General features: G+C 43.5%; 1 protein-coding gene across 1 annotated transcript in view; it reads left to right on the top strand.

Moving 5' to 3' along the window:
- Positions 1-7,200: 7,200 nt before the first annotated feature.
- Positions 7,201-25,572, top strand: part of SH3KBP1 (SH3 domain containing kinase binding protein 1) — a 233,214-nt gene continuing 214,842 nt past the window's right edge. Inside the window, exon 1 of the mRNA XM_084262660.1 lies at positions 7,201-7,686. Within this exon, the coding sequence (XP_084118786.1) occupies positions 7,683-7,686 (4 nt within the window). The 5' untranslated portion in view covers positions 7,201-7,682. The remainder of the gene's footprint in view (positions 7,687-25,572) is intronic.

Consider the following 25,572-nt stretch of genomic DNA (forward strand, 5'->3'; position numbering starts at 1 on the left):
TATGACATTCTTGACCAAGCCACATGTTCTCTAATTTTTTTTGTCATAAATGACTTGGTGATTTCCTGGATTCTGAAATTGGGGCCTGAAGTGTTTAATTGCAAGAAAAACAAAAAACGTAAGTTTTCATAAGCATGTCTTTTAACAGAAATGTTCAGAACTGAAACCACTTTCAATGCAGATTGCTTGTCACTGTTCAAAACCCCAGTCATTCTCTGAAGTTTACCGTACTGCAATATTGTTATGCTGTGTGCATACTCCAATTCAACCAGGCATATTTTATAAGCAGCTATAAACAATATTGTGCTTATTTCCTGTTTATAGCCTTTGCCTTAATATATAATACATGATAGGGCTGTGTGTATGTATTACAGATTCGTTCTGACCTTTTATTGCTGGTAAATGAAAGATGCATAGCAGGTAGCTTTCAGAGATGTTCTTAGTGATGAAAAAAGTTGCTCCCCATACCCACAACACAGGGTTATGTTCAGAGAGGAGGGATGTGGGTGGAAGGTCGGGATGTGATTGCTGAATTTTTTTTTCCATGACACCTTCTGTACAGAGACTATTTGAAAGTGTAGGTACAGCTCAGAACAGCTGAAATACTGTTACTTAAAATCTTCAGTTCTTGGGGTGTACTGCTTAGTGTTCATAGGGCATAAACAGGCAGGAAGCGTGCCACGTTCGTTGATGATGTTGTCATTCAACAATGACACCAGACAGTTTGTTTCTAAAACCCAAGTTTTCAGTTTAAATAATCATTAATGATTCAGCTAGTTTCTCAGTAACTTTGACATGCATCCACAAAGTGGGAAGCTAATGGAAAGAAATTCCCTGGTCAAATAGAGGCAGGCAACTTTCTGCAGATAGGAAAATGTTTATATACTTATGCTGTCAGTGGCAAAAGCATCCTGGGTAGGTTTACTGGGAGATGAAAGTAAGGAGTTGGAACAACAGGTGGATGTGGAGTAGCTGCAGTTGAGCAGCCTGCTGGCGGGGAAGTGCTGTACATACCCTGTGGGTGAGGGAAGGGTTATCCTCAAGCCAGCGAGCTATTCACACTGCTCCTCCATGTGCCAAAGCACTGTAAAACACATAAGAAGTGAAACTGTATATGGACAGGACAGACTACTGAAGCTATATTGTCTTATTCAACAGGATACTACTGTTTCTGTAAGCTTCCTGCAGTGTTGATATTAAAGCCTGGAAGAGAACTCGTTAAGCCAATGGGAAAAGTGGAAACATGAAGAAACTTCTGACGTGGCAGTTGTGCTAACGCTGTTCGGAAGTAACGCTGAAGTAGTCAGACTTCAGTCAGTTAATGCTGCTTTAACCAGATTTACAAGTGTGACTGGCTCCTCTGACTCTGTACTTTCTTATTTTACCTGTGCATGACTAACTGTAATGTGTTTTGTACTTTTTAACAGTTTAGCTTTGTTTTTACTTCTACAACTGTGAACAACATACTACAACGGGGTGGGGTTTTTTGCATGTTTACTGACTTTTTTCCCCCCCTTGCCCACCCTTGGTCCCAAGATGAATGTCATGATGAAATGTAGTCACTATTTCAGTTGCTTTAGCTTTTGTTTAAGGTGATACCATTTGCTCAAATCCCATTCTTTACTGATAGCTTTACTTCACTAATTTAGGATTCTGTCATGATAAAACTTGTGTTTTATAAGATTCACAGAAGTTGAATTCTGTGACTGGCTTAGGTGCTAGAGGCATCTACTCTCTGGTGTTACCTGTTGTGAGACATTGCTGTGTAGCTTTATCTTTGTGAGTTAAGAGATTTGTGTCTATATACTCACACACAAATCAGCTTATTTGTTCTTCTAGCAGAGGGAAGTTCTGTTGTGCTGGAACGTCACATTAGGCTGAGAACAATGTGTTGAAGTTACTGGTGGGGTTGTAAAGGCACAAGAAAAAGCGTTAAGGAGACAAAAGGTCAATTTACTTGAATAATGTGCCTTTCTGTACTGTGACTGCGTTGTAGAACCCACCTGTACAGAGACTGAAGCGATCACCTGATTGTGTCCAACGGCAGCCCGGACTGGTAGCGGTTGTTGAAATACCCGGTTTAAATACACATGTAAGCCTCAGAAGGAAAACAGCATCTCTTGTATTAAAGTCTGTTGCTACATTTGCATTGGAAGGGCAAGTTAAAAATGTGATTGTCTAAGAGCTTTCTAGCTTTGTTTTATACTTTGAAAATGTAAATGTGAATTGCCTTTCTTTCAGTTGACTTGAAACGACTGTTAAATGCTCGTGTCATATTCTCAGTTGTTCACATGTGAAACTTCTAAAATTGCTATCCAAAATGCAATGGGTTTAATATGACTAGTCTTCCTTATAAATGAAATAATAAGGTGTTGTGATTTTTAGCATTTATATTGCTGATTCATTTCATCTCTGCATAGATTGGTTAGAATCCTCATTTTAAACTTTGTGGTGATTGAGTTCACAAGGTTTACAAAATACTGGGGCTAGTAAGAAGCAACACAGTGTAGGGCTTCTACGAGCCTGCCTTAACTCTAATCACTTACATGTTTTAAAACCACCTTACCTGATGGATTTAGATGGTCTCGAGACCTGAACGTAACTGTCTCAAACTCAGGTAACTGATAGCAGAGTATGGGCGTAAATTCAGCTGATCACCAGTTGTGATAATGGTTTACCTGCTGCCTTCTCTCCCAGGGCCTCAGGGTGAAATGCTGAATTTTTTTTTTTTACAAGCTTAGCTGCTTTAAAACAAAACCCAAGATTACACTTTTGTGGCATTAAAAAAAGGCAGGGCTCTCAAAACTCGCTTGTTATGTATCCAAGTCATTTTCTGCCATGTCTTGGAAATGGATAGTGAGAGTTGCTTAGAGAAGATGATTGAGAGACTTGATTTCTCAGTATTCACTGTAGAAGACTGTATACAGAGAGATCTTTACCGTCCTTGCTTTCTGAAGGGATCTTTTCCCACACTGTGTAGAAGCATGCCTTTTGCCTTTCTTTAAGCATCTCAACAGCCATCTACAGCGTTCTTATTGGGAGAGCTCTCTAACAGAAAGACTTCAGACTTGCATCCTAATGAACCTGGAAAAAGAAGAATGTTTCTGCACATAACTGTGGCCCTTGACAGACTTCATTCCACTGCTGCAGGATTTGAAGATGGGGGAGGTTCTTCAGCCTCCTTACCAAGGGAAAAAAATATAACAATAAAAGCCATTTCAAGATCTTTGAAAGCCTACTTGTAACACTTGACTTAATAGACCTTAAGGACAGTGATGAACGTTTAAGTGTGTTCTGTTTCAAGTTTAGGGAGCATAAATTTTGAGTGTTAAGACCGGAGAAAACTATTATCATAACACATGCCCCTTTCTTCTGTGCCTGATATTTTTTTGTTGTTGCTGGAGGGGTTTTTGAATAAGTATTTAGCCAGGTGGTTTAATAGCTGTGCTGCCTGCCACTTGACTACAGTTTTCTCTGTTCGCTGTTCATTGCTCTGAGTTTTGTCTAAGCAGTCTAAATCTCATGTTGTCTTTCTACTATTTCATTTTCTGTAAATAATGTAGTGGATGGCTTTCGTTTTGTGACTGGCTTCTCAAGTCTTTTATTGAGAGATGGGGTGGAAGGGGTGGTTGTTAGAGTACCCTCTTCATGGAACAAATACCCCCTCGCTGTTTTGTTTTAAGGAGAGTGGGAACTTTATTTCCCCCCAGTTGAATGAGGATGTGGAGCAATGTCCACTTTCAAGGAATATGTGAATGCTGACGTTATTCACACTGTAGTTTCACAAGGACTGTCTAACAGTGTATGTACACATGCAAACACAGTACTAGTCATGTAATTATTTCCCAGCGTGGGTAAGAGTGACGCTTTTAACTACTGAAGATGGAGTTGAACTCGCACATGTTTTAAGTCTGTAGTTGGTGGAGTCGACAACGGTGCTTTTGACAATGTTACCCCCTATCTGAAAGCCTCATTCCTGAGTATACATTAAGATGTAGGTATGTTTATATGTATGTTTAACATAGTTTATATAAAATCAATGTAAATTTTGTTTCTACGGACAATAAATGTTTTAACAAAGTTTTTTACTTAACTCACTGATTTGCTTCAGGGGTTGTTAATGTTTTGCTGCCGTTTTCAGAGTACTTGATCTGTGTAGCCATTGAAGACTTTTACAGAACTGTTGCTGCTGTAACTTCATTTATTGCTGCTTTTTGAGGCTAAAGTATTGATCCATGTTCTAGGCACGCTTCTTTTGGCTAAAAGAAGCGTGGAAACAGCTCTGTTTCCAAGGGCATAAAATATGAATCTTCCTTCATTACTAGCATGAAATAGGTGGTGTCTTTTAAAAAACAACAACAAACCCAAACCTTGGAAAGCAGGTAGGTCTGTCTCCTCTGTGGCATTCAAAATCCATGGCTTCTGCCAAATTCTGGTTCTCGCCCTGTTCAGGGCTGAAGGCACACTCTTCCTCAGCTAATATTTTAGTATAGCTTACATTCAGTACAAGAGAGTACATTTTTAAGAATTCCCACCATGCAGTATCACCAGTGTGAGGTGAGAAGAACCACGTTTAATACTCAGATTCTCTAATAGAGTAGAGCGAGAATGAGGGGGAGCTAGATGAATACACTTGCAGTGTTTAATTATAAAGAGAGTAAAGATTTCCCATTACTTACTTAAATTTACAGTAATCGAGATCTGTCTTGATCTTCAGTGTATGTAAATAATTTTGACTTCTTAAATAATTCTCCTAATCTGGTTACTATCTTTGCAGTAGGTACTAAAGGAAAACTTTACATGTGGTAAATCTACTGTGCTGTAGAGTAGCTATGGGGGGAGGCATTGTTCATTGGAACTTCCCCTCACTCCAAGAAAAATGTGTAAATAATACTTGAGGGAGGTATAATAATGATTTGAAATACTAAACTACAGTCTTCAGAAGTGTTACTGCATTACTTGGGAAAGCCAAGAAATTCCCATAGACATGTTTTTAGTGATGGTTGGAAATCTGTTTGAGAGGAGCATTGAATGGGCTTTCTCCTGTGCACGGTAACAGTGACATTCTGATGTGACTGTGCTGCACTCCCCCACTACCAGCCCTAAAGAGTTCTTGCAGAGACAGTGCTGCTGGTATGTACCAAGCTCATTTAGTTACACCTCTTCCTCCACCTTTAGCTGCAGGGCTGGAGCAGGGAAAGCTCAGCTTCATTTAAAACTGCCATGTTAACAACAGGAATACCTTCTGGAGCCTGGTTGCATCAATTAACTTACGTTGACATGTTACTTTGTTCTGACTGACTTGATGGTTTTGGCTAGTTTGTTGTAGAGCTTAAGTAAAAGCTGCTACTTGCCATGCTGGTAATTTCCCAGTATTAACCATGTAGATTTTCCAGGTGAGAGAGGTCAAGTGCCCTTACGCAGTCAGGAACTGGGGATCACAGAAAGCAGCACTGTTCTGTTAAGGTGCGTATGAACGAGTGAACGCTGGATTTCTGATAGCACATCCCTGGCTAAAAGATGTGCTGTGTGTGTATGAAGTTCAAATGCATTTTCCATTTTGCCTATCTCCCCCCAGTCTTGGAACTCTTGTTGGTGTTGTGTGACTTGGTGTCCCAGTGTTGCTGAAAGCAGTACTGAGGTGGTTCAAAGGCTTTGACTTCTCAGTGAAGCACTGAACTGGAGGCTCCGTTTTCTGTCTATTTTCAGTCTGTTTTCATTCTATTCCTTAACATGGTTGAACTTTCAGTGTTAGTTATAACTTTCCTTTTTTAGTTATATTTTAAAACAGCTTTAAAGGACTTATCTCAAAGATTGTATTGTAGAATAACTAATTTGCAGAAAATCAGAATTAGAAAATAATTAGTCCTGGTTTTCCCTTGCCGCTATGGCACGTAAATAAGTAAATTAAAAACAAATTTTCATAGCTGTGGTTAAAGTTTCCTTTATTTTTCTTTTAAGTCAAGAATTAGAACATAAGCTTCCTGCCTATTAAACTCTAATTTTCCCTTTACCGTTCACTACGGTCACAATATCAAAATGAGGATTCTCAGAGCCGGGAAGCCAGCTGCTCCCTTACGTATATTCTGTTCTCTTATTTCTAACCTCAAACACCACCCCCCCAAAAACTTACCGAAATAAACCATGGTACTTAAGTAGGAGCAAGGGGAGGAGAAGTACAAAAAAAAATGCATGTATTGGCATTTTCTTCCACTTACATGAAATACCTGAGCTCAGACTGCTTTTATTAACACTGGAAGTGCTTCTGCTGTAGAAGGTGTTACCTGTGCTTTATCTTTTAGACCAGGCTATATAGTTTTTAATCTGCTCTTCCCCTTCAGCGCGAGTGTGGGTTTTCCCCCCGCCGGCCTTTACCTGTCTTGCCTTCGAAGCAGCTCCTCTGGCCTGGTGAGGTGCCTCTCTGGCCGGTGGCTGCGCGGTGCTCGCTCTGCCCTTCGGGTGTGTCGCGGCACACGCTTGTTTCCCTGCGATACCAGGGAAGAGCCATCAGCTGCTCTTCTCCCGAGCCGCCACCCTCAAGGCTGCTGCTTCTCCCCTTCCCTTCCTTTCCCTTCCCTTTCCTCCCGGCCCCAAGCTAAGCCTGTAAAGGGCTGCGGGGAATGGAGCGGGGCCGTCCGCTGCCCCCGGGGCTGCTGCCCCCCCCCCTCCTCCCCCTCAGGGCCAGGGCTAGCCGAGGGTCTCCTGCGGAGAGTTCGGTGCCCGCCCCAGCCTCCCCGCAGGCAGAGTCCCGGGCGTGGGGGCGCGCACGGCCTGCGGTAGGTATCGGCTCCCCAGGGGCGTGTGCGGACTAGGGGGGCGACTGTCGGGAGCCGAGGGGTACCCGCTAGTCCCGCCGCTCCGGGAGACGGCGGCCGGAGCCTGAAGCGCCTCTCCCAGCACCGAAACAAGGGTGACTCCCGTCTCCTGCCCGTGCCCCCGGCGTCCTCCAGCCCCCGGCTGACGCTTCCTGGCCTGAGGGGGAAGAAGTCATCCCCTTCCCCCCGAATGGGCGAGGCGGGCCCGGAGCGCCGCTGCACCCCTCTGCCCCGACCCTGCCCCCGCCGGGGACCGCCGCTCCGCTTCCTTCCTCCCCGCCCTCCTCCCCCCCGGCGGCGCAGCGGCTCTGGCGCAGTCTCGCGACACTTCCCGCAGCGCCGAGCCGCGCCGCTCGCTCCGGCAGCAGCAGCGGCGGCAGCAGGAGCGGCAGTCGGCGGCGGCGGGGAGACCCAGCTGCTCCTCGCACCCTCGCCCTGCCGTACGCACCGGCCGGCGGGGGAAGACGCCCGTCCCTGCGGCTCGGCAGCAGGCGCCCCTGGGCGTCCGAGCTCCTCCGCCTGGCGGCAGCGGGGACCAAGGTGGCAGGCAGGAGCTGAAGGCTGAGCCTCTTTTTCCCCCTCGTTTTCTTTTCTTTTCTTCTTTTTATTTTTCCTGTCGTTTTTTTTAACACGTACGAACCCATATGCTGAGAGGAGCCGAGGTGCTGTTAGGAGGACGCAGAATGCAGCCCGGCTGCAGCGGGTGCTGAGAGCGGCGGCCGCCGGAGGAGGGAGCGGCTCTTGTCAGCAGCCTCTTCTCCTTCCCGTGGCGGCGGCTCGGGCTGTCTCTCGCCCCCCGTCGCCGTAGCCAGCCGCCTCAAACTTTCAGCCTGTTCCTGCCGTCAGGCAAAGCCCAGCTCGACATAAATGGGTGAGTTCACGCCGCCGGCTCCGAGTTGGCGGTGCTGAGGGGCCGGCCGGGGCTCCTGCCTGGCGGGTGGGATGCGTGTCGCCGCGACCGAGGGCCGAAGGCGGCGGGAAGGGAGCTGGCCGCCCCCTAACCTCCGCTCGCGGCTTTTAACTTCTCCCCTCCCCCGGCCGAGTCAGTGATTGTTTTCATGTGACAGGCGGATAGGTCGGGGTTTGCGGCGGCGAGGCTAAGGCCGGGTACCCCTGGGGGCTACCGTGGCGGGTGATCACCCCGAGGGGGGGCTGACAACGTTACACGCTCTCCCGTGCTCCGCCGGGCACGACCGCCCCTGGGCAGCCTGGGGTGTGGTGGCGCCGAGAGAGCGGGGCGGGGGGAACCGTTGCCCCGGGCGCGCAGGTTGCGCTCCCCGGGCCGTGGGGCTGCCGCAAGAGGAGAGCTGAGGGAGGGCGCGGGCCGGCCTGTAGGGACAGTCCCTACCGCTCCCTCCAGAAGGGAGCGGCCGTTGGGGCCGTTGCGCGGGGGTCGTTGGGGCCGTTACGCGGGGCGGGGGGGGGGGAGGGCGGTTGCGCTCGGCAGGCGCTGCCCGTGAGGTGGCTCCCGCGGACTTCGGGAAGAGCCTGCGCCGTGGTTGCCCGGCCCGGGGTGGGCAGCGCCCGCTACCTGTGCGGCGAGGGAGGCGTGGGCAGCGGGAGGATGGGGGATGAATCGCCCCATTATGCGGGAGCGGCAGCGGCGGTGCCAGGCGCGGGCTGGCTGAGCGATGCGTCCCGGGGCGCCGCTGGAGCGGCGCTGGCCCGCGGCTCTCCCTGCCCAGCACGGTGCCCGGCGGAAAATGACGGATTGGAGGGAACAAAAGGAGCCGTCTGCTGTTGGTAGGCAGTCCTGGCTGTACCCACGGGCCGGCGTCTGAAGGCAGCGGAGAAGGGTCCTCCGAAAAGCCGGCCTTTCGCTGCCCTTAGGCCCCCGGCCGCCCGTTCCTCTCCCGGCTGCAGAAACGCTGTTGGTCTGTGGGGGAACCTGAGAGCCGCATCGCTCCACAGAACGCGTTGCACTGGCAGATATTTTACACACAGTTTTGCCTGTTGTAATACAGTGACATTAGGGGTAGAGTGGGGGGGAGAAATCAAATCGTCCCTTTGTTCTTGGAGAGCTTAGTTTGCGGGGTGCCGGCGGAGCGCCGCGCAGCTGCTGTACCTGCCCGCCGCCAGGTTAAGCACCAGCTCTTCGCTATTGACTTTCAGCTATCCCTCTCCCGTTCGAGCCGAGACGCCTCCATCCCCGCGCAGCTCATCCAGCTGTATCGATCCCGGCGAACTCTGATGCTCCTGGGAGCTGGCCGGCATCCCAGATCGCCACGTTTAATCGGGTGCCTTGTAGAGAGGACTCTGTTAGCGCCGGTTCGCCTGCTGCTGGCCAACGCAGCGCTCGAGTTCTGACTCGGGTAGCCACGGATAAGGCTGTGAACGTAGTGCTACTTGTAACGAGGGTTTATAGCTGCCGAACGGAGCAAAATCTGCCTTCAGTAGGGCATGTCGCGGGATATTGGGGTTTTTTAATATATATTTTTGGGGGGTGGGGGGTGGGTTATCCTCTCTGCATGTATTTATTAACTTTGTATTGGGATACAGTAAGACTCTGATTTGAGCTTAATCTGTAGGCCAGATGTTACCCCCCCCTTTTTTTTTTTTTTAGCTTAATGGTGCAAAGGAGCAGAGAAGTAACTTGCAAGCACTGCAAAACCTCTAGAAAGGTTTTAGAATACCATAACTTGGCAGTGAAGGCCATATTTTTCCCTGTACCCGCCCTTCCCTCCCCTGGGCTGGCCGTACACATCTGGCTTCTTTACAGCTCATTTGGATAATTAATGATTTTCCCAAATCACTGTGATTCAATCAGACTTTTCTTTGCAAAATGGGAGTGGAGGAAAGTAGATATGATTTCATTGTTGTGCATATCTTTCAATGCTAAGTGCTTCTTGTAGTTAAAAAACAATTAGAAAAATTGTGCAAGGAAGAGAAGATATGAGTAATATGAAAGCAAAATCTTTCTAGGGGGTACCAAATGAAAACAAGACTTTTATTTGCAACATTTTTAACGTTGTTAGCATTTTTGGAAGGTATTTTAAATGCAGGGGAAAAAAAGGTGAATTCTTTATGTGTCCTACATTGTTAAGATTCCTAATGTTTTATTTTTAAATTACTTGTATGCCTTCTGTTTTAACCAGTTGTATGTTACATATGGCACTGCATATTGTTACTAGTCCAAACCTGTGCATTGATATATAAGTGTATCTTACACGTGTGTATATTAAAGTTCAATGTATGGCCCTAAGCACGTACCCCAAACCTTAGAAGAAATACAGCTTTATGTTTCATGAGCTCTTCTATGACATTATAGTTAGAGTATCTTAAGGCAAATTAATTTACACTTGGAATAGATGTGTCAGGAGAGTTGAATGAGACAATGGTGGTAGTTCTCTGAATGTAAAAAGAGGGGAGGGGGATGTAAAGTAAAGACCTTAAAGGTAATTGTGCATACACTGGGACAAGCTTTCTTAAATGTCTGAGAAATGAGAAGGTGGTTTTTTGTAGGGACTTGTATGTGTGTGGGGGTTGCTTGCTTGTTGTTGCTTTCGGGTTTGTTTTATTCTGGGTTTTGTTGGTGGGTTTGTTATGGTTTTGTTTGTTTGTTTGTTTTTCTAAAGACTACTTGATGTTAAGTAGGATGAGAGAACTCCTCAGCCTCATTTGAAAGAACTTTGCATACCCCCACATCAGACTGTCATGAAGTTGGAGGTCCAGAAAACAAAGTAAGAAGGTGTGGCAGCTGCTTAGGGAATAGCTATTTTGAAATGTCCTGCTAATCAAATTTAGAAAATACAAAAGTATGGGTCTGGTTCTAGAGAGAAGTGCTTAACCACCATCATCACATAACCACTGGTGAGGTGTCAGTTGAGACACACCTTCCAACTTCTGCAGTAGATGAAGGAAGATCCTTTTTTCTGCTGCACAGTCTGTGCTCAACTTCAGAGTCTATTAAATGAGGAAGGGGTCTTATGTAATAATGCCACTATGAACCTAAGCAGTCAAAGCCTTCATCACAGTGTTTGTAAATGACCAAGTTATACATAAACTCTTTTATCGTTGGTATTTTTCCATCTTAACATCTTTCAGTGCATTCTTAAAGCTTTTCTGTGGGGAAAGGAGACGAGAGGACATGTTGCTTTTGTTTATGTGAAATCAGAGGGATCACCTTTGCTGTTGCTATAGTTGGAGTTGGGATGCAGAGGCAGTCTTGAGCCCTTTGAACCAGTTAGATTGCTGATGCTGGCAGACAGATACTGTCTGTGTGGTTTTTCATTAGTGGTTGAGAAAGATGCTTTGCTGTGACATACCACAGCTAGTTTGTACACACCGAAGGAATGTTACCCCAAGAAGTAATGTAATCAAAAAAAACCTCGAATCTATGCAAAAGTCTGATTGTGCTGTACCAGTGGCAGGCCTTTTCCCTGATTCCCCACTCTTAATCCTTTTCTTCTTTCCAAATTCTCCTCTATCCCCTGCCCTGAAATTCTACCCTGCTTCCTTCTAAGCCCTTACCACTTACATTTCTTTCCTCCTTTCTCTACTTCTCTTTACACGTTTCAGACGTGCTATTTCCTCTTTCTCCCTCTCTCTTATCAAAGTATCAACAGAGGGAGCACTCTGAGCGCATTTCCTGCCTGTGGGGCCACACTGACCTCCATCCAGCAAGGGAGAGAGCTACCCCAGCTGGGGCCTGGGATGGCTGGGAGACTTCTCCCTGCAATGGGAGACCTGGGGAGCTTATCCGGGAAGCTAACAGCTCTACAGCCCGATGTGAAACGAAGCGTTGTTTGAGGCCTGAGCTGAGCCGAGTTTATATAAATCACACATGGAAGGTGGTGGATGTGTTTGTGGTTCTTGAGCACTCTGATGAGTTTTAAGTTCTCCCTCCAAAATAGCCATTTTGGAGCTTTTCAGCAAAATAGCTGTAAGACGTTTTTGACGAGGAGTAGCATGTGTCATTCTTGTCATCCTCGAAAACAGTTGAACAGCTTCAGCTGAATAAGGAAAAATCATGAGAAGGATGATTAGGGTGATTTTTTTTCACTTTTTTTTTTTTTTAAAAAATGAGGTTTTAAGCAGCTGTAAAGAGGCTTTATATAGGAAATGTGTAAAAGTCCTCCCCAGCCTGTAATAAGTCTTTGTTCTCCTCCTCATAGGGGGTTTTACTCCTATTATTTCTTGTGTTGTCTTCGGTAGGCTTGTTGCTCACAACAAGGCAGTTGCATTGGAGCTGTTCAGGATCAGGTTTCCAGTTGATTGGTGACAATATTTATAGTCTGTGAATGTCTTTGTGGTTGGAGTACAAGAGGAAGTTTTCATATACTGTGGTAAAATATTGATAATAACCTGTATAAAATTTCATATAAAAATAGCTGGCACTAAGCTTTTATTCCCCTAGAAATCAAGAGATAATGACATTTCTATCATAAAAGATGTCAGAATTGGGTTCTAAATGGATCAAGATGGGGGTCTGAAATAAAGAAATACTAAATATATAAATATGTGTGTGTATATATGTACCAGATTATGGAAATAATTTCTGATTGCACAGTCTTTTCTGTATGTTAGTATCTCTACTTCTTTTCTCAGTGTCTCCCTTATAGTTGTTTTTCTATTAACTGTTGCTTTTAGATTAGTAACTGTGATAAAGATGAGAGTACTTAAAATAGATGTTTTTTTAAACCAGCAGAATTCTTACTACTTTTTGTGCTAATCAAATGTAGAAAATTATGGTAGACCTGCTAGAAAAGGTGTTTTTACTCCCTGTGTTTAAGGAAGTATATGTAATTATTAAGACACTTCATGAGAAGCAGTTCTATTTTTATATTAATGCTGAGTGCATGTGTATTTCTGTTTAAATTGCTACTAATGTGATATACACAATTTCTCTCTAAGGGTGCTGAGATTGTTTCTTCTGGAATTTGTATTCACTGGATGTTAAAGGTTGGGTTTTTTTTTTGAGAATACAGCTGGTAATCATTGTACCAGCCGTGTGTCAGAATTCATATAACAGATCGGTGTTGACCTTGGAGATAATGCGTTGACTCCTTCCCCACTTGAAGGGGAAGGGACGCATGTGTTAGGAGGGGAAAAAAAAAGAGGAGAGCTTGGTAATGTGAAATGAACAGCTGAAATTTCAGGTCTGAAATGTTAAGGGGTCACTGAAGTGCTGAAAGCAGGTTAGGCCTGGTGGGATCAAAGGGGAGAAAACAGCCGCAGAGATGGTATCTGTTGGTTTGCTCCCATACTGCTGTTACAGAGCAAGCTCATCAGAAAGGATGGTGGGTTTTGTATGGTTCCTAGCTGTGTTTCTTTGTTTGTTGTTGTTTTGGTGGGGTTTTGTTTGGGTTTTTTTTGTTTGTTTGTTACTAACTCACAGAATACAAAATCCTGGACCAGGGAGTGGATGTTTTCCCTGAATGCAAAAGCAGGAAGTAGCTGTAGGGCATATCTATGTTTTGTACACTGAGAAATGATGAGAGAATATATCAGGGGGAGGGGAGAGAGAGAGAGGAGGTGAATGTCAAGATTCGGTAATTCTGCTAATGTAAAAGTAATTGCTGACAGTCTGCTACACACTGAGAGGAAACAATAAAAGCTTTAAGTCCTTATGTGTGAAAGAATGTGCAGTACTGCAGTACAGGAGTCATGGGTTGGATTAGCAAATGGAGCTGACTCCCTCCCCCTCCCCTTTATTATTGAAAATGGAGAAGAATCATTTGAAATCAACTCTTGAAGATGCAGTGGAATGTCTGCTTAAGAGCTGTATGGTGAGATGACTTGTGATGTCTCAGCTGTGCTTTGTTCCTAATGTAACTTTGTTGTACAGAAAGGGGCATCCAAGGTGAGGAGGGCTAGAGGGGAAAAGGATATCTTCTCATTCTTACAGCAGTTAGCATTCCAGCGGGGGTGAATTTGTTCTTCTGATTTGGGAAGAGGCGTTGTCTAGGGTTGTGGATCAGAAATTATGTCTATACTGAAACAATTCTCATTAGCAACAAGCATAATGTGACATAGATAGCTGAGCAGTTACATGAGGAAAATATCCCTAAATTCTAATTAATCTATAGTGTCAGTGTAGAGAGGTGCCTTTTGACCTCTGCCCTGGAATTTCATTAGAAGTATTGTACAGAAGGAAAAGTTTCTCTATCTCCTCACTCTCTCATACTGTGCAGCTAAATTGCTGCTGGCAAAACTCACATACACCAAAATCAGTGTAAGCCCATTTATTTGAAGACTGGAGTCAGCATTGGTGTGCAACTCTCCAGGGACCCGGTGCTTTTTCAAAAATGTCAATACAGATTCATTGTGTGTGTTGCAAGTCAAGGCCTGAGTCGATCCCATGGCAGAGGGGTTGGGCTAGATGGTCTTTAAAGGTCCCTTCCAAACCAAACCAATGAACTATCAATATTTAATTAGCTTTCAATGGTCACACTGCTTACATTATATATTGTTTTGTGTCCTACAAGTAATTTCTGTATAAGTTAATTTATGTGACCTGCCTTTAAAAAACCCAACACAATCAAAACCAACACAACAGAAATCCCCATGACATGTTATTAGCCTCTGCTTGCAGTTTCCAGGAACTTGCTTGTTAATTTACAAGGCAGCATATCGGTGCCTTTTATTGATAATGAGATCTCCAAACATGCACAAAAATCACTCCAGGGTGTTTTCCTGTTTGGTTTGGTTTTGTGGCAAGAAGTTCCTGGGGGGTCAGCGCAGCTCCTGGTGCTATTCCGTGCTGTATTGACTACCACTGTCAGTGTGAGTCTCTCCGTATGTAGCACTGTCTTTCCACATAGCTAGCTTTATAAAGGGCTTAGTTCAGTGTAGCTGAAATATTAGAATGTAAATGTACACTCAGAGAGAACTTTTCATTTTTGAGCCAAATGTAAAACCATCCTTTGAGAACTCTCATCTCGGGTATAAATCGAATATGTCCTCTATCTGTGGTTGCTGATTCATCCTCACCCCTGGCAAGAAACATTTGTAATACTCTGGTAACTCGGCAGAGTGGATTTTCTTTTCCCTGATAGGCTTGTGCAGTGTGGAAAATTTGCTGTCCTTGTGGCAGATACAGAATGGGCAAGTGGCAAAACCTCAGCTTAACTTTGCAGTGTTTTTCCTCATTCCTGCTGGTTTTTTTCTGTGAGGTCTCACTGAGCTCTTACTGAGTTGTTAATGCTCTTCTGTCTATAAAAGGGCACACCAAAAATTCCAGAGTTTGTCCAGGAAAAAATGCCTTTATTTTGGGGTTTTGTTAAGGCAAAGTTTGAAACCTTTTTGCTGGCAAATTCAGAATATTTATAAACAAGTGGTTTAGCTTTGTCTTTGTTTCCACGTGTAAGGATTAAAGGCTTATTTTGTAAGAGTCATGATGCTTGTTTATAACCAGTATTTTAATGTTTTATGGATGAAGATTGGTTGCATAGTGTCCTGGTTCTGGCCAGGCCGGAGTTACCTTCCCCAGGCAGCCAGCCCAGGTGAGCTGAGTTAGCCTGGGCTGTTCCTACATCACCTGACATTGCTTCCTCATAAAAGGGGCTGGTCAGGGGAGAGGTGGGGGTTAGTGTGGCTCTAGGACAGTCTCAGTGTGGCTGGTCCTGGTGTTGGTGCAGTCACCTTTGCTATCCCCTCATCGGGTCGGTGCAGTGCTCTGTGGTATCTCCAGTGTGAGTATTCCGTTCCCCTTGTGCAGCGCCTGTCCATAACTGTCCTTATCCCACCCCGTGGGGCTCTGTTTCCCCTCAGCTGCTGCCTGGGGCTGAACGGTGACACCTAGATAGTGTTCCTTTTTTGTCAGATGTTTCTTATGAACATGTCCTTATTGTCATCAACAGCTGTGTGGCAAAATATTATCTCAAGACCTTTCACTCTAGGCAAGACTATTTTAGTTCCCTGTGCAATGGTCTGTGTTTCAGTGAGATTGCAGAACTGCAGTGTTTGTTGGATACAAATACTCTACTTTTCTGCTTAAGCTATCAGATTGCAAAAAAGCAAACACAGGCAAAAACTCCAACATGCCAACTAGCCAAAACCCCTCAAACAACTCCTGCAAAAAAAACCCACCACAAACCCTAGAAGAACCTAACTTTGTTCCCATCAGCTTTTAAGTGACCAGAGGAAGGGAAGGAGAAACGAGCGCAGAAAGGAAAGTCCTCTAGTCAAAGTTAAGCCTGAGAAGCCTTGAGCTCATCACCAAGCAGTTTGTGACGGGGTATTTCTGAACGTCAGAGAGTCAGCACCAGTGCTTGCAGGCAGGCGATGGGTCTGCTAACTGGCAAAAGCAAAGTGTACCATGTGAAGGCTGGTATGGTAGCAAGCAATGGGTGGAAGCCACTTCATTTGGTGGTATGATTGAAATTCCAGGTCCAGAAGAGTACTAAAGATGTCTGCATTTTTTGAGCCCTTGTGATATTAAAGCTTTGTTTCCTCAATGGCATGCACCAAGCTTTACTTTCTCATTTTTTGTTCTAGGAAACATCAGGCTGCCAGCAGTTGAGAGCGCTGGCTTGGTAGCTTTGCAAACTTTGCTTTTTTATGCCTGTATTTTTAGATTGCTTGTGGGAACGAAAAGCTTAATCGCTGCACGATGGTGAAGTCTAGGTTTGGTTCGGACTTAAATGTTTTGATATTGAAGTCAAATGGTTTAAACTGGCTCCAACTAGTATGTGTGAATGATTTTGATACTCTTAAGTGATTTTGTTGTGTTTTTGTTCAAGGAAGCAGGTGTCATTGAACTTTGATCTCATTTTAAGATTCTAAACCATTTGCAGCATCAAGCAGATCATCGAACTAGTTTGGTCATCAACCTAGTCTGATATTCCATTATTTTTTATCTTGATTTCATTGTTAATTGTTGTGTTCCTAATGTTGGAAATGTGTTTGTCCTGGTTTTGGCTAGGACAGAGGTAACTCCCAAGCAGCCAGCGCAGGTGAGCTGAGTTGGCCAGGGCCGTTTTCCACACCTGTGATGTCATTCTCCCCATAAAAAGGGTCTGGGCAGGGAGAGTTGACTCCAGGAAGGTCTCAGTGTGGCCTGAGTGTCCTGTCGCTTCTCAGATTGGTAAAGTGCTTTTTGTTATCACCAGTTGTGTATTCTGTCACGAGTTCTGTTGTTGTTCCCCTCTCCCTGTGCTGTCCCGACAAACCCCACCCCTTCTCCTGCCCGTCCCGCCGGGGGATGGAGGGTTGCTCGGTGCTCAGCTACTGGCTGGGGCTGAACCATGACAGTGTTTTTTGTAGCTTTTAATTTTCATTGGTAACTTTAACAGCATTGCCTAGCTTTTCAGGTGACACAGAACTATTTGTGGATTTGGTTGGATTTTCGCTAGCTAGCTTAAACATGGGAGCAGCTTCTCTGCCGCTTGCTTCTTTTTGTAGCAGTCTGAATCTCGCTGGCCATAGCGAGCCAAGTTTAGCTGTGTGTATAAAACTGCTCCAACTTCATAGAGTGTGAACCTAGTAGAAGGATTTCTGAGTGCAGTTAGTGCAGTTTAGTGACTGCTATTGATGGAAGATCTTAATACAGCAGGGGAAAAAAGTGCCTTCTGTGACTTCTTCCTCGCTTGCGTGAGTGCTGCTGAAGGCTTGAACTGGGGTCCTGTGTGTTGAAAAGGAACGTACTTTTGAACAGCCAGCTACTTGATACAAGTAAGATGGGCTCTTTCTGTTGCAAGAAACAGCCTTTCAACTGGGAGAGAAATCTCATTGCTACTGTTGCTGTCATCTATTGTTACAGTTGTTTTTAATACTCCTTTGTCAGGGCAGCTGTTATTTCCTCCTCCATGCAATAATCTCTTCTAAAATCAAAAAGATCTTTATTTTCTTTGAAACTTTATATTAAAGTCCCTTATATCTGCTGATCGTTTTATTCATCAAATACCTTTATTTAGCTGCATTTGAGAACAGTTGAAACACACTGGTTGGTTTTACTTTGACACTGAGGTCAGCTTGAATGGTCTTTGTTCTGCACCTCATACTGCCTTTCAGAACTGCTGGCTTTGATTTGCTTTAAGCATGCTACTTGCTTTAAAGACCACAATTTTTGTGTGTGAAGCATCTATAAATAGTGCTTTTGATTAGCTGACATGTCAATTATATGACTGTGCTTCACGGAGGATTGAGACAAGATGCCACCTTGTTCATGGTGAACTAAGATCTGACAATTCAAAGTCATCTGTACTGGTTCCGGAGTCATGAGAGATCTATTAATATATATTCCTCTGCAGTATATTTGATAATTTGCTCACAGTTGTGCAGAAAACAGTCTTGTTTATTCCTGTGTGTTTCTTGTTCCTTTACCTCATTCTGTCAGAAAGCAGTTGCTCCTCTTCCTATTGCTTACAGAACTGCATATATGCTTGTTAAAGTCATAAAATCTCCTGAGCTGGAAGGGACCCATAAGGATCGTCGAGTCCAACTCCTGGCTCCACACAGGGCCAGACAGGTCAGAGCATGGGGCTGAGCGCATCGTCCAGATGCTTCTTGAACTCAGTCAAGCTCAGTGCTGTGACCACTTCCCTGGGGAGCCTGTTCCAGTGCCAAACTACCCGTCTCAGTAAAGAACCTTTTCCAACCAAGAACCTCTTCTTCTTTTCCCTTGCAAGTGATGTTTTGTTGGTGGGTTGTGTTTGGTGGGGTGCTTTTTGGGTTTTGTGTGTGCTTTTGGGTTTTTTGTTTGGTTTTTGAATCTACATTACTGTGTCTTGCTTTTTTTTTTTCCCTCGGGAAAGATGTTCTTCACCCTGTTTTTTTGTCTCTTGCCATTTCATACACACTTCTTTCAAATTAGTCTTTCTTTCTCTTTCAACTGTCTTTCAAGTGCACTACTTCTCTTTTTAGGAAAATTTCCTGAATACTTCTGTTATGTCTCAAAACTCTATTAAATGCAAAGATATACAGAATTCTAAAGACAATTTGGTGTGGACTATAGCAAAATTGTGGATGGTCCTTTACAAATTTTGCTTCGGAATTAGGAAAATAAGAAACCTTCAGCTGGTTTTCCATAAATACCATGTCAGAAAGCAGAGGGACTGCCTGTCTCTTAGAGACTATTGATTTAGTCCACTGAGTTACCTGGAAAGTAAATGCTGAGGTGTGTGTTGCATATTGTGTTTTGCCAGTCACATTTTTGATGCTTTCTGTTGGAAGAAAGGTGCCTTTGGTGTGTGGAGAAAAGCAGGTTGTGGAAGTCAGTAGAGCCAAATGCTGAACTTCCAATGGTTTTGAATTTGGAGAATTTAAAAGCAGGATGTTGCTATTTTAAGTAGTATTTCAGTTCCTGTCTGTTTAGGTCTGTCAGTGTCTGTCTCAAAAAGCAAAATGAGGAGCTGATGTAAAAGTAGTCTTACAAGGCAGAGATCTTAAATGCAAGAAAGAATCTTTGCCTCTCTAGACCCTCTGGAATGTAGGGTTAACTTTGGCTTCTGATTTCCTTAGCTGTAAGAGCATGGATCATTGGAAACCAGGGAAGGTCATTGAAAGATTTTTCAAATGGATGGAGCCCAGGAACCTTTTTCGTAAATAAGGGAGAAGTAGAGCTTTCTGGTTAGACTTGGAAGAAGCTATCAAGTCAACATGCAATGACAGCATTATCTCTGTCCTCTCTAGTTTTCTTGGTTGTATGGGTTTAACCTGCATGCTGCCTCTGGATGCTGTAGAAAGGTTCTGTACCAGCATCTGAGGATGTTCTACTTGTCTTGAGTAGAATTATTGTTGCTTCCTTGTCCACGTGCTCTGTTCTGTTCTAGACGGCACCAGTGGTGGTAACTGGGGATGGGAGGGAGGAGGAGGTTGTCAGAGGAATAATTGGGTATAAAACAACAGGGTTCATTGCCTCTGTGTATGTTTACTTGGGTTCCACAGAGCTCCACCCTGCTGCTTCCTCCCATTTCTGCCTGCACCCTCAGTGCAGCAATAGGCTGTTCTGTCTGAATGCTGACTACTGTTTGTGCTTTTGCTCCCCACGCAGTGCTGCTGAGCGTTCTCATTCAGCCAGCACACGGTGCCTCAAATTCCCTATTGCAGCAACGCTGTCATCAGATCACAAGCTGTTCTTGCTCGCTATGGAAGTCAGTGACAATTACTTTCAGATGCACTTGTTTGGCTTGCATCAGTTTTTGCTTTCAGGATTGTTGTTCTAAGGAGGAACTCTGTGTGGTGTCTCCTTTGTGGAGGTTTATTCTAGTCATAAGTGTTGTAGAAGATCTGTTGGAAGTGGGAGCGAGTGTTTCTACAGTTGGAGGAGACTTCTGGAATTCTACTGGAGATACCTGTTAGAAGAGCTGTGTCTCCTACTTGCAGCATGACTTCTGCTTTCTGAAAGGCTTTGCCTTGTTTAAAATCCAAAGAATTTTTCTAAGACAAAATGAAAATAAAAGATGTTAATTGAAGTGCCTCCTTGCCCAAACCTAATTGACACATGGGACTCTGAAAAGCACCATGAAAGCAAAACAAAGAAGCTAATGGCTGGGATGTGTGAATATTTTTGTTCATAGATCAAAAAACTAAATATGTTGGTTTTTGAATTCCATTTACTGTGACATCCAGAATAAATTGCCTGCAGAAACTGATTTGAGCTGAGAAAACAGAGGCATTAAAGATGCCATCTAAAACTTATTTTCTCAGAATTGCATCCTGAATTATAAAATTGTGCATTAAAAAGCTTTCAAATTTTGGAGTCAATAGGTGTTATCTGGAATGATCATTGAGTCTATTTGCCCACGGGTTGTCCAGAACTTGTGAAGCTTTACAAGCAGTAATTTCTGTTTCTAAAACAGCATTTCTTAAATATCTTGTTCTTGCTACAGTTTGAAGTAGAATAAAAGAACCTGATGGAAAAAGACAAGTTGCTAAGGATTATGAGTAGCAGTCTTACAAGACTTCATTATTAATCAAGAACAAATATGATATTGGTGGGTGGTAAAGGTGTTATTTTAATCAAATGTGTCCTTCCTCCAAACACTCCCACCCTACCTTCTATTGTTGCTCACATAATGGAGCAAGCTAGGGTTTGTTTTTTGGGTTTTTTTTAAAGACTTTAAGTGGTTTTTTGCTGTTTTTCAGTATGATCTGAAGATTAGTGGAGAGGGTTCAGTACTGACATGTGAATCTTGTATTGGACCATAGTGGTGAAATGCAAATTGCCTGTGGTCTGAGTTCTTGTACTTAGAGCTGTGAGCCCCAGCACACACAGGGCTTTCGTAGAATCACAGACTGGTTTGGGTTGGAAGAGACATCCGAGATCATCTAGTTCCAACCCCTCTGCCACAGGCAGGGACACCCTCCACCAGACCAGGTTGCCCAAAGCCCCATCCAACCTGGCCTTGGACACTGCCAGGGAGGGGGCAGCCACAGCTTCTCTGGGCAGCCTCAGCTTCTCCGGGCAGCCTGTGCCAGGGCCTCACCGCCCTCACAGTAAACAATTTCTTCCTTATGTCTAATCTAAATCTACCTTCTTTAAGGTTAAAGCTGTCACCCCTTGTTGTGTTACTACACTCCCTGATGAAAAGCCTCTCCTGAGATTTCCTATAGGTCCCTGCCAGGTACTGGAGGGTGCTATAGGGTCTCCCTGGAGCCACCTCTTCTCCAGGCTGAAACTTTGTAGCTCTGGTAATGTCTGACAATCTGTTATATATGGAAGCATAATATAGTAAGTGTCATTTCATTGGGCTTATAAATTATGAAACTGCTGTGGAGTTCCATACTGGGCCTTCACATTCATTCTAAATGTGAAGTTTTGTAGGTTGAAATGCTTGGATTTATGTAAAATAGGGTTAGAATTTAAAAAGGAAAAACCTGGTCATTTCACTTCTATGTGAAGTCCAGGTTCTCACTGAGGTGCTCCAACTAATGTGTTATAAACTGGCACTGGTTTGTAGACTTAACATCTGGCAGGTCAAATCACCAGAGCTGCTGCTGGGGTAAATATTTTGCAAGTGCTGTCTTAAAAATAATAGAATTCCATGAAACTGAGGGAAAATGACATAGCTTTGAAATTATTTTAAGATGCCATGTTTGTCTGCAGCTGGCATTGCACAGTGAAGGTCTGTAACACAGTCCAAGGATTTTGGCTGTATCAAGCTGTTGCTGCCAGCAATCTCTTCCTGCAGAAATTGCCACTTCCAACAGCAGGAATACCACAACAGGATGTATCTGTGCACCACTTTGCAGTCTAGTTACTTAATATAAACCCATCTTTATCAGTACTCCAGGAAAATGTGGCTGAGATGCAGAGGAGTATGTCATGTTCTCCCCATCCTCCTCCTGTGCAAAATGGTTGCTACTTTTGGCAAAGATGGATGGTGATAGTAACAGTTTAGGCATCTGTAGTAAAATCCACCAGGTTCGTCTGAGATCATATCTGTAATTGCACTCATGGTTTTAGTCTGATTTTAATGGGTCTTGGTGAACATTACTGTTCTAGAAACTGAAGTTTTAACAACTAAACACTCAGCAGTACACAATATGAAGATTGAGAATGAATTGTTGACCACAACTTCTCATGTTCATGGGAGTTAAATGATGCTACACTGTATCACTGAAAAGGTAATTGTTTCCTGGCTTTACAGTTTTTGTTATTTATTTGACTTTCCACCTCAGTGCGTTTCCATCAGCATCTACAGATAGTATCGAGGCAACTTTGAGACTAGACTCACATGGGATTTACACTGGATTAGTACTTCTGAGTAAATTTAAGCAGCTGTTGTTTTCATGGCATCAGCTTTTCTATCCCTTTTTATGTTGATACGTTCATCCAGTAGCAATTCTCATTAGTGAGATGGTAATTTTATATGCAGTTCTAGCTATGTTTAGCTGTAAGTAATCGTTCTTCTTTTTCTTCTGAAATAACTAATATCATTCCTAGCTTCTCAGTTGTCTTAAGACTGTGATTTAGAAACCACGAGAGGAGTGTTATTGACAAGGTTTTATTAATATATAGCTTGTTGAACGGGAATTATTTGTCTTTGCTTAGCTTAAGTTACAATCCTTTTCTCTTTTTCTATTTATCCCAGCAATGGGTATAATCCTTTATACTTTTCCAAACTTTGAATTACTTTTATGGATACTGGAGGAGGCAGGAACTCACATTAAGATGATGATGTTAAATGTTTCTCTCTGAATCTAATGCCTTCCATTTCTTCTGGATGACTTCTTGTGTGCATTAGTATCTGAGGGGAAGGGCAGCGTTAAAACAAGTGAACCAACTCTCAGGACAATTTTGCCTCTAAGAGGCACTGTATTACTTCAGTTACAGATGAACGCTGTGTGCATCACCTACAAACTTGACGACAACATGAATCAAAAGTAAGCTTGTTTGTGAATGCTGCATGCTGGCAGTATCTGCAGTCATTGATAGAACCAGTGAATTACAGTAAAATTAATCTCTCAGTAGAAACAGTGATTCTAACAGTTTGTTGTCTGAGGCAGTAGGATCACTTTGCCCTGCAAGAAAAGATGAATTTCAAGTTATGGAATGCAAGTCCTTTTCCAACTGCCAACCATGTGGATGCCAGAGGTTATCTATGCAATCTTGCCCTTTCAAAGGGGTTAAGGAGACTTGTCCCATTAAAATATAACATGTATTGTTGGATCCAAAGTGGCACATAAGGAGGCTTTTGGGAATACAGATGTGACTGCTGCCATTTAGAACTGCTGCAGCTGTCTTTCCTTCCTTGCTCTGAAGTTACATGTTCATGAACATCTCTGATGTGCATATTTTTTTAGAGTTTATATCAGAGAAATGAGTGTGACAAAACAAATTCAGTAAGAGGAAACTGCTGTGATAGACCTAAGAAAAGCTGAACAAATTCATAATGTTTGTTAGAAATATCTGCCTGACATTATCACAGAACTGCTTTGAGATGCATATTCTATATGGAAATCCCGCACCTATGTACAGAAATACAAATGCATTGACTTACTGTTGTTCTTTATTTAACCAACTGTAAATGCAAGATTTTTGCAATGGATTATGGTCATACCAAATGCCTTAGCTGGCATATAAATTATTTCTTGTCCTGCTGGGTAAATTCCACTAGAATAACTTGGTGTTTGTATTTTTTTTAAAAGCTGGAGTCAGTCATATTGATCCCTCTTTGAAAAACAGAAAACCAGCTCTCCTCTTTTCCTGGAGGACAGATCAGGCATTATGACAGCTGGTGTGGCTTTGACTCTGCTGCTTCCCAGAGAAGAGTCACATCGGGACAGCGTGTAGCCAAGTGTTCACTCTGTCCTCCAAATCAAGTTTTGGTTGGGGTCCACTGCACAGCTCCTCTCTTTCTGTGCCTGCATACGTGTGAATTGCATGCAATGGGTCTTCCTTTCAGATGCTTCCCATCTGTGTGAAGTGCTCTGTGGCTGCTTTCTGTGTTTGCAACGAGTGTGCAGACTGGGTGAAGAGCATTTGTGGCCTTTTGGAGGGACTGGGACTATAAAATAAAAAGGTCCATATGCACTGTGATTTAGGTGGCCCCTTCTGTGACTGCTCTGCAGTTTGACGGAGAGATTTGGTGAAGATGCTATTCTAGGACTATGACCTTTAGCTTTCCCCCCATTGTTTTTGAAGGGGAAATAGGAAAGTATAATGTAAACTGAAAGCTGTTGTCTTAGCAGAGAAGTTGCTGTTTATCATGTAGCATGGATTTAACCTCTTGAAGATTGAATAGGACAGGTCTTCTTTCTGATACTGTTTTTCTCCACATTGAGCTGTTCTTTTTCATGAAGCTGAATCCTTGCAGATACTTTTAGCAAAGGGTATTGTTCCTGATAATAAGTGTTGCAAAAGAAGACAATTTTTAAAATTAACACATTTTGGAATAAATTTTCAAAGAACAGTATGGTTCTTCAATAACTGCTTTCAATTGAGCAGATGCAAAATGTTCAGATTAATATTTTTCTTCCAAAGATGTTAGAAGAGCTCATGAAGCCTTAAAAATCCCAGTTGAAATCTACATTTAAACTGTTGTTGCTGTCATTAAATTGGAGTTTGTGTGTTTTGGGAGAAATATGTGGCAATGGGCATTTCCTCTTGGTAGAGTGATGCTTCAAAGGACATTCAGTGGCTCCTTCATCTAGAGTTGTAGATGTAATGACACTGAGAGAGTTGGGTCTTGATGAACTACAAATCCTGTTCTTCTCTGATAGAAGAGCCCGATGTGAACTCTTCTTCCCAGAAGAACAATCATTTAGTTATGACTGTTGTAGAGAGATTATAGCTGATGCCTGGAATAGCTGTGATGATTTTGGGTTGGTGGGATTTTGGAGCCCCAGACTGGCCTTCAGTGGTTACACCAGTACATTCCCCTTTCATCAGTGCTGTGCCATCTGCAGTAGATTCTGCCTGATCTCATATGAGTCTGTCTCCTCCATCCTCAAATGCATTTGTACCACAGCATCCCATATGTGATTGGCCTGCCAGCTGCTCAGTGATCCTGCAGTCCAGAAAACAATGGCCTTGTAGGTCACACTTGGTCTTCAGGCCTTCTGTTCCTCCGGTTCTAGTACTATTGAATGTAATGTAATTTGAGATTTGGTTTTGTTGTTGGTTTGGCTTTTTTTTTTTGTGGCGTTTTTGGCATTGTGGGGTTTTGGTTTTGGTTTTTTTTTTTAAGTTATTTGAGTTCAGAATGTAAATTGTGCTTTGTCATTTGGTCTAATTACAGGTACTGATTTTTTTCTCCTCCTAGTGGCTCTTAATGTCTTAACTAAGAGTTGGATTGCAGCATGTTGTATGGCAAAAATACTATTTTTTTTGGTTTAAAATATGTCCATAAGCACTAAAAGTCTTGTACAT

Source organism: Gallinula chloropus (genome assembly GCF_964237585.1).
Source record: "Gallinula chloropus genome assembly, chromosome: 1".
NCBI lineage: Eukaryota > Metazoa > Chordata > Aves > Gruiformes > Rallidae > Gallinula > Gallinula chloropus.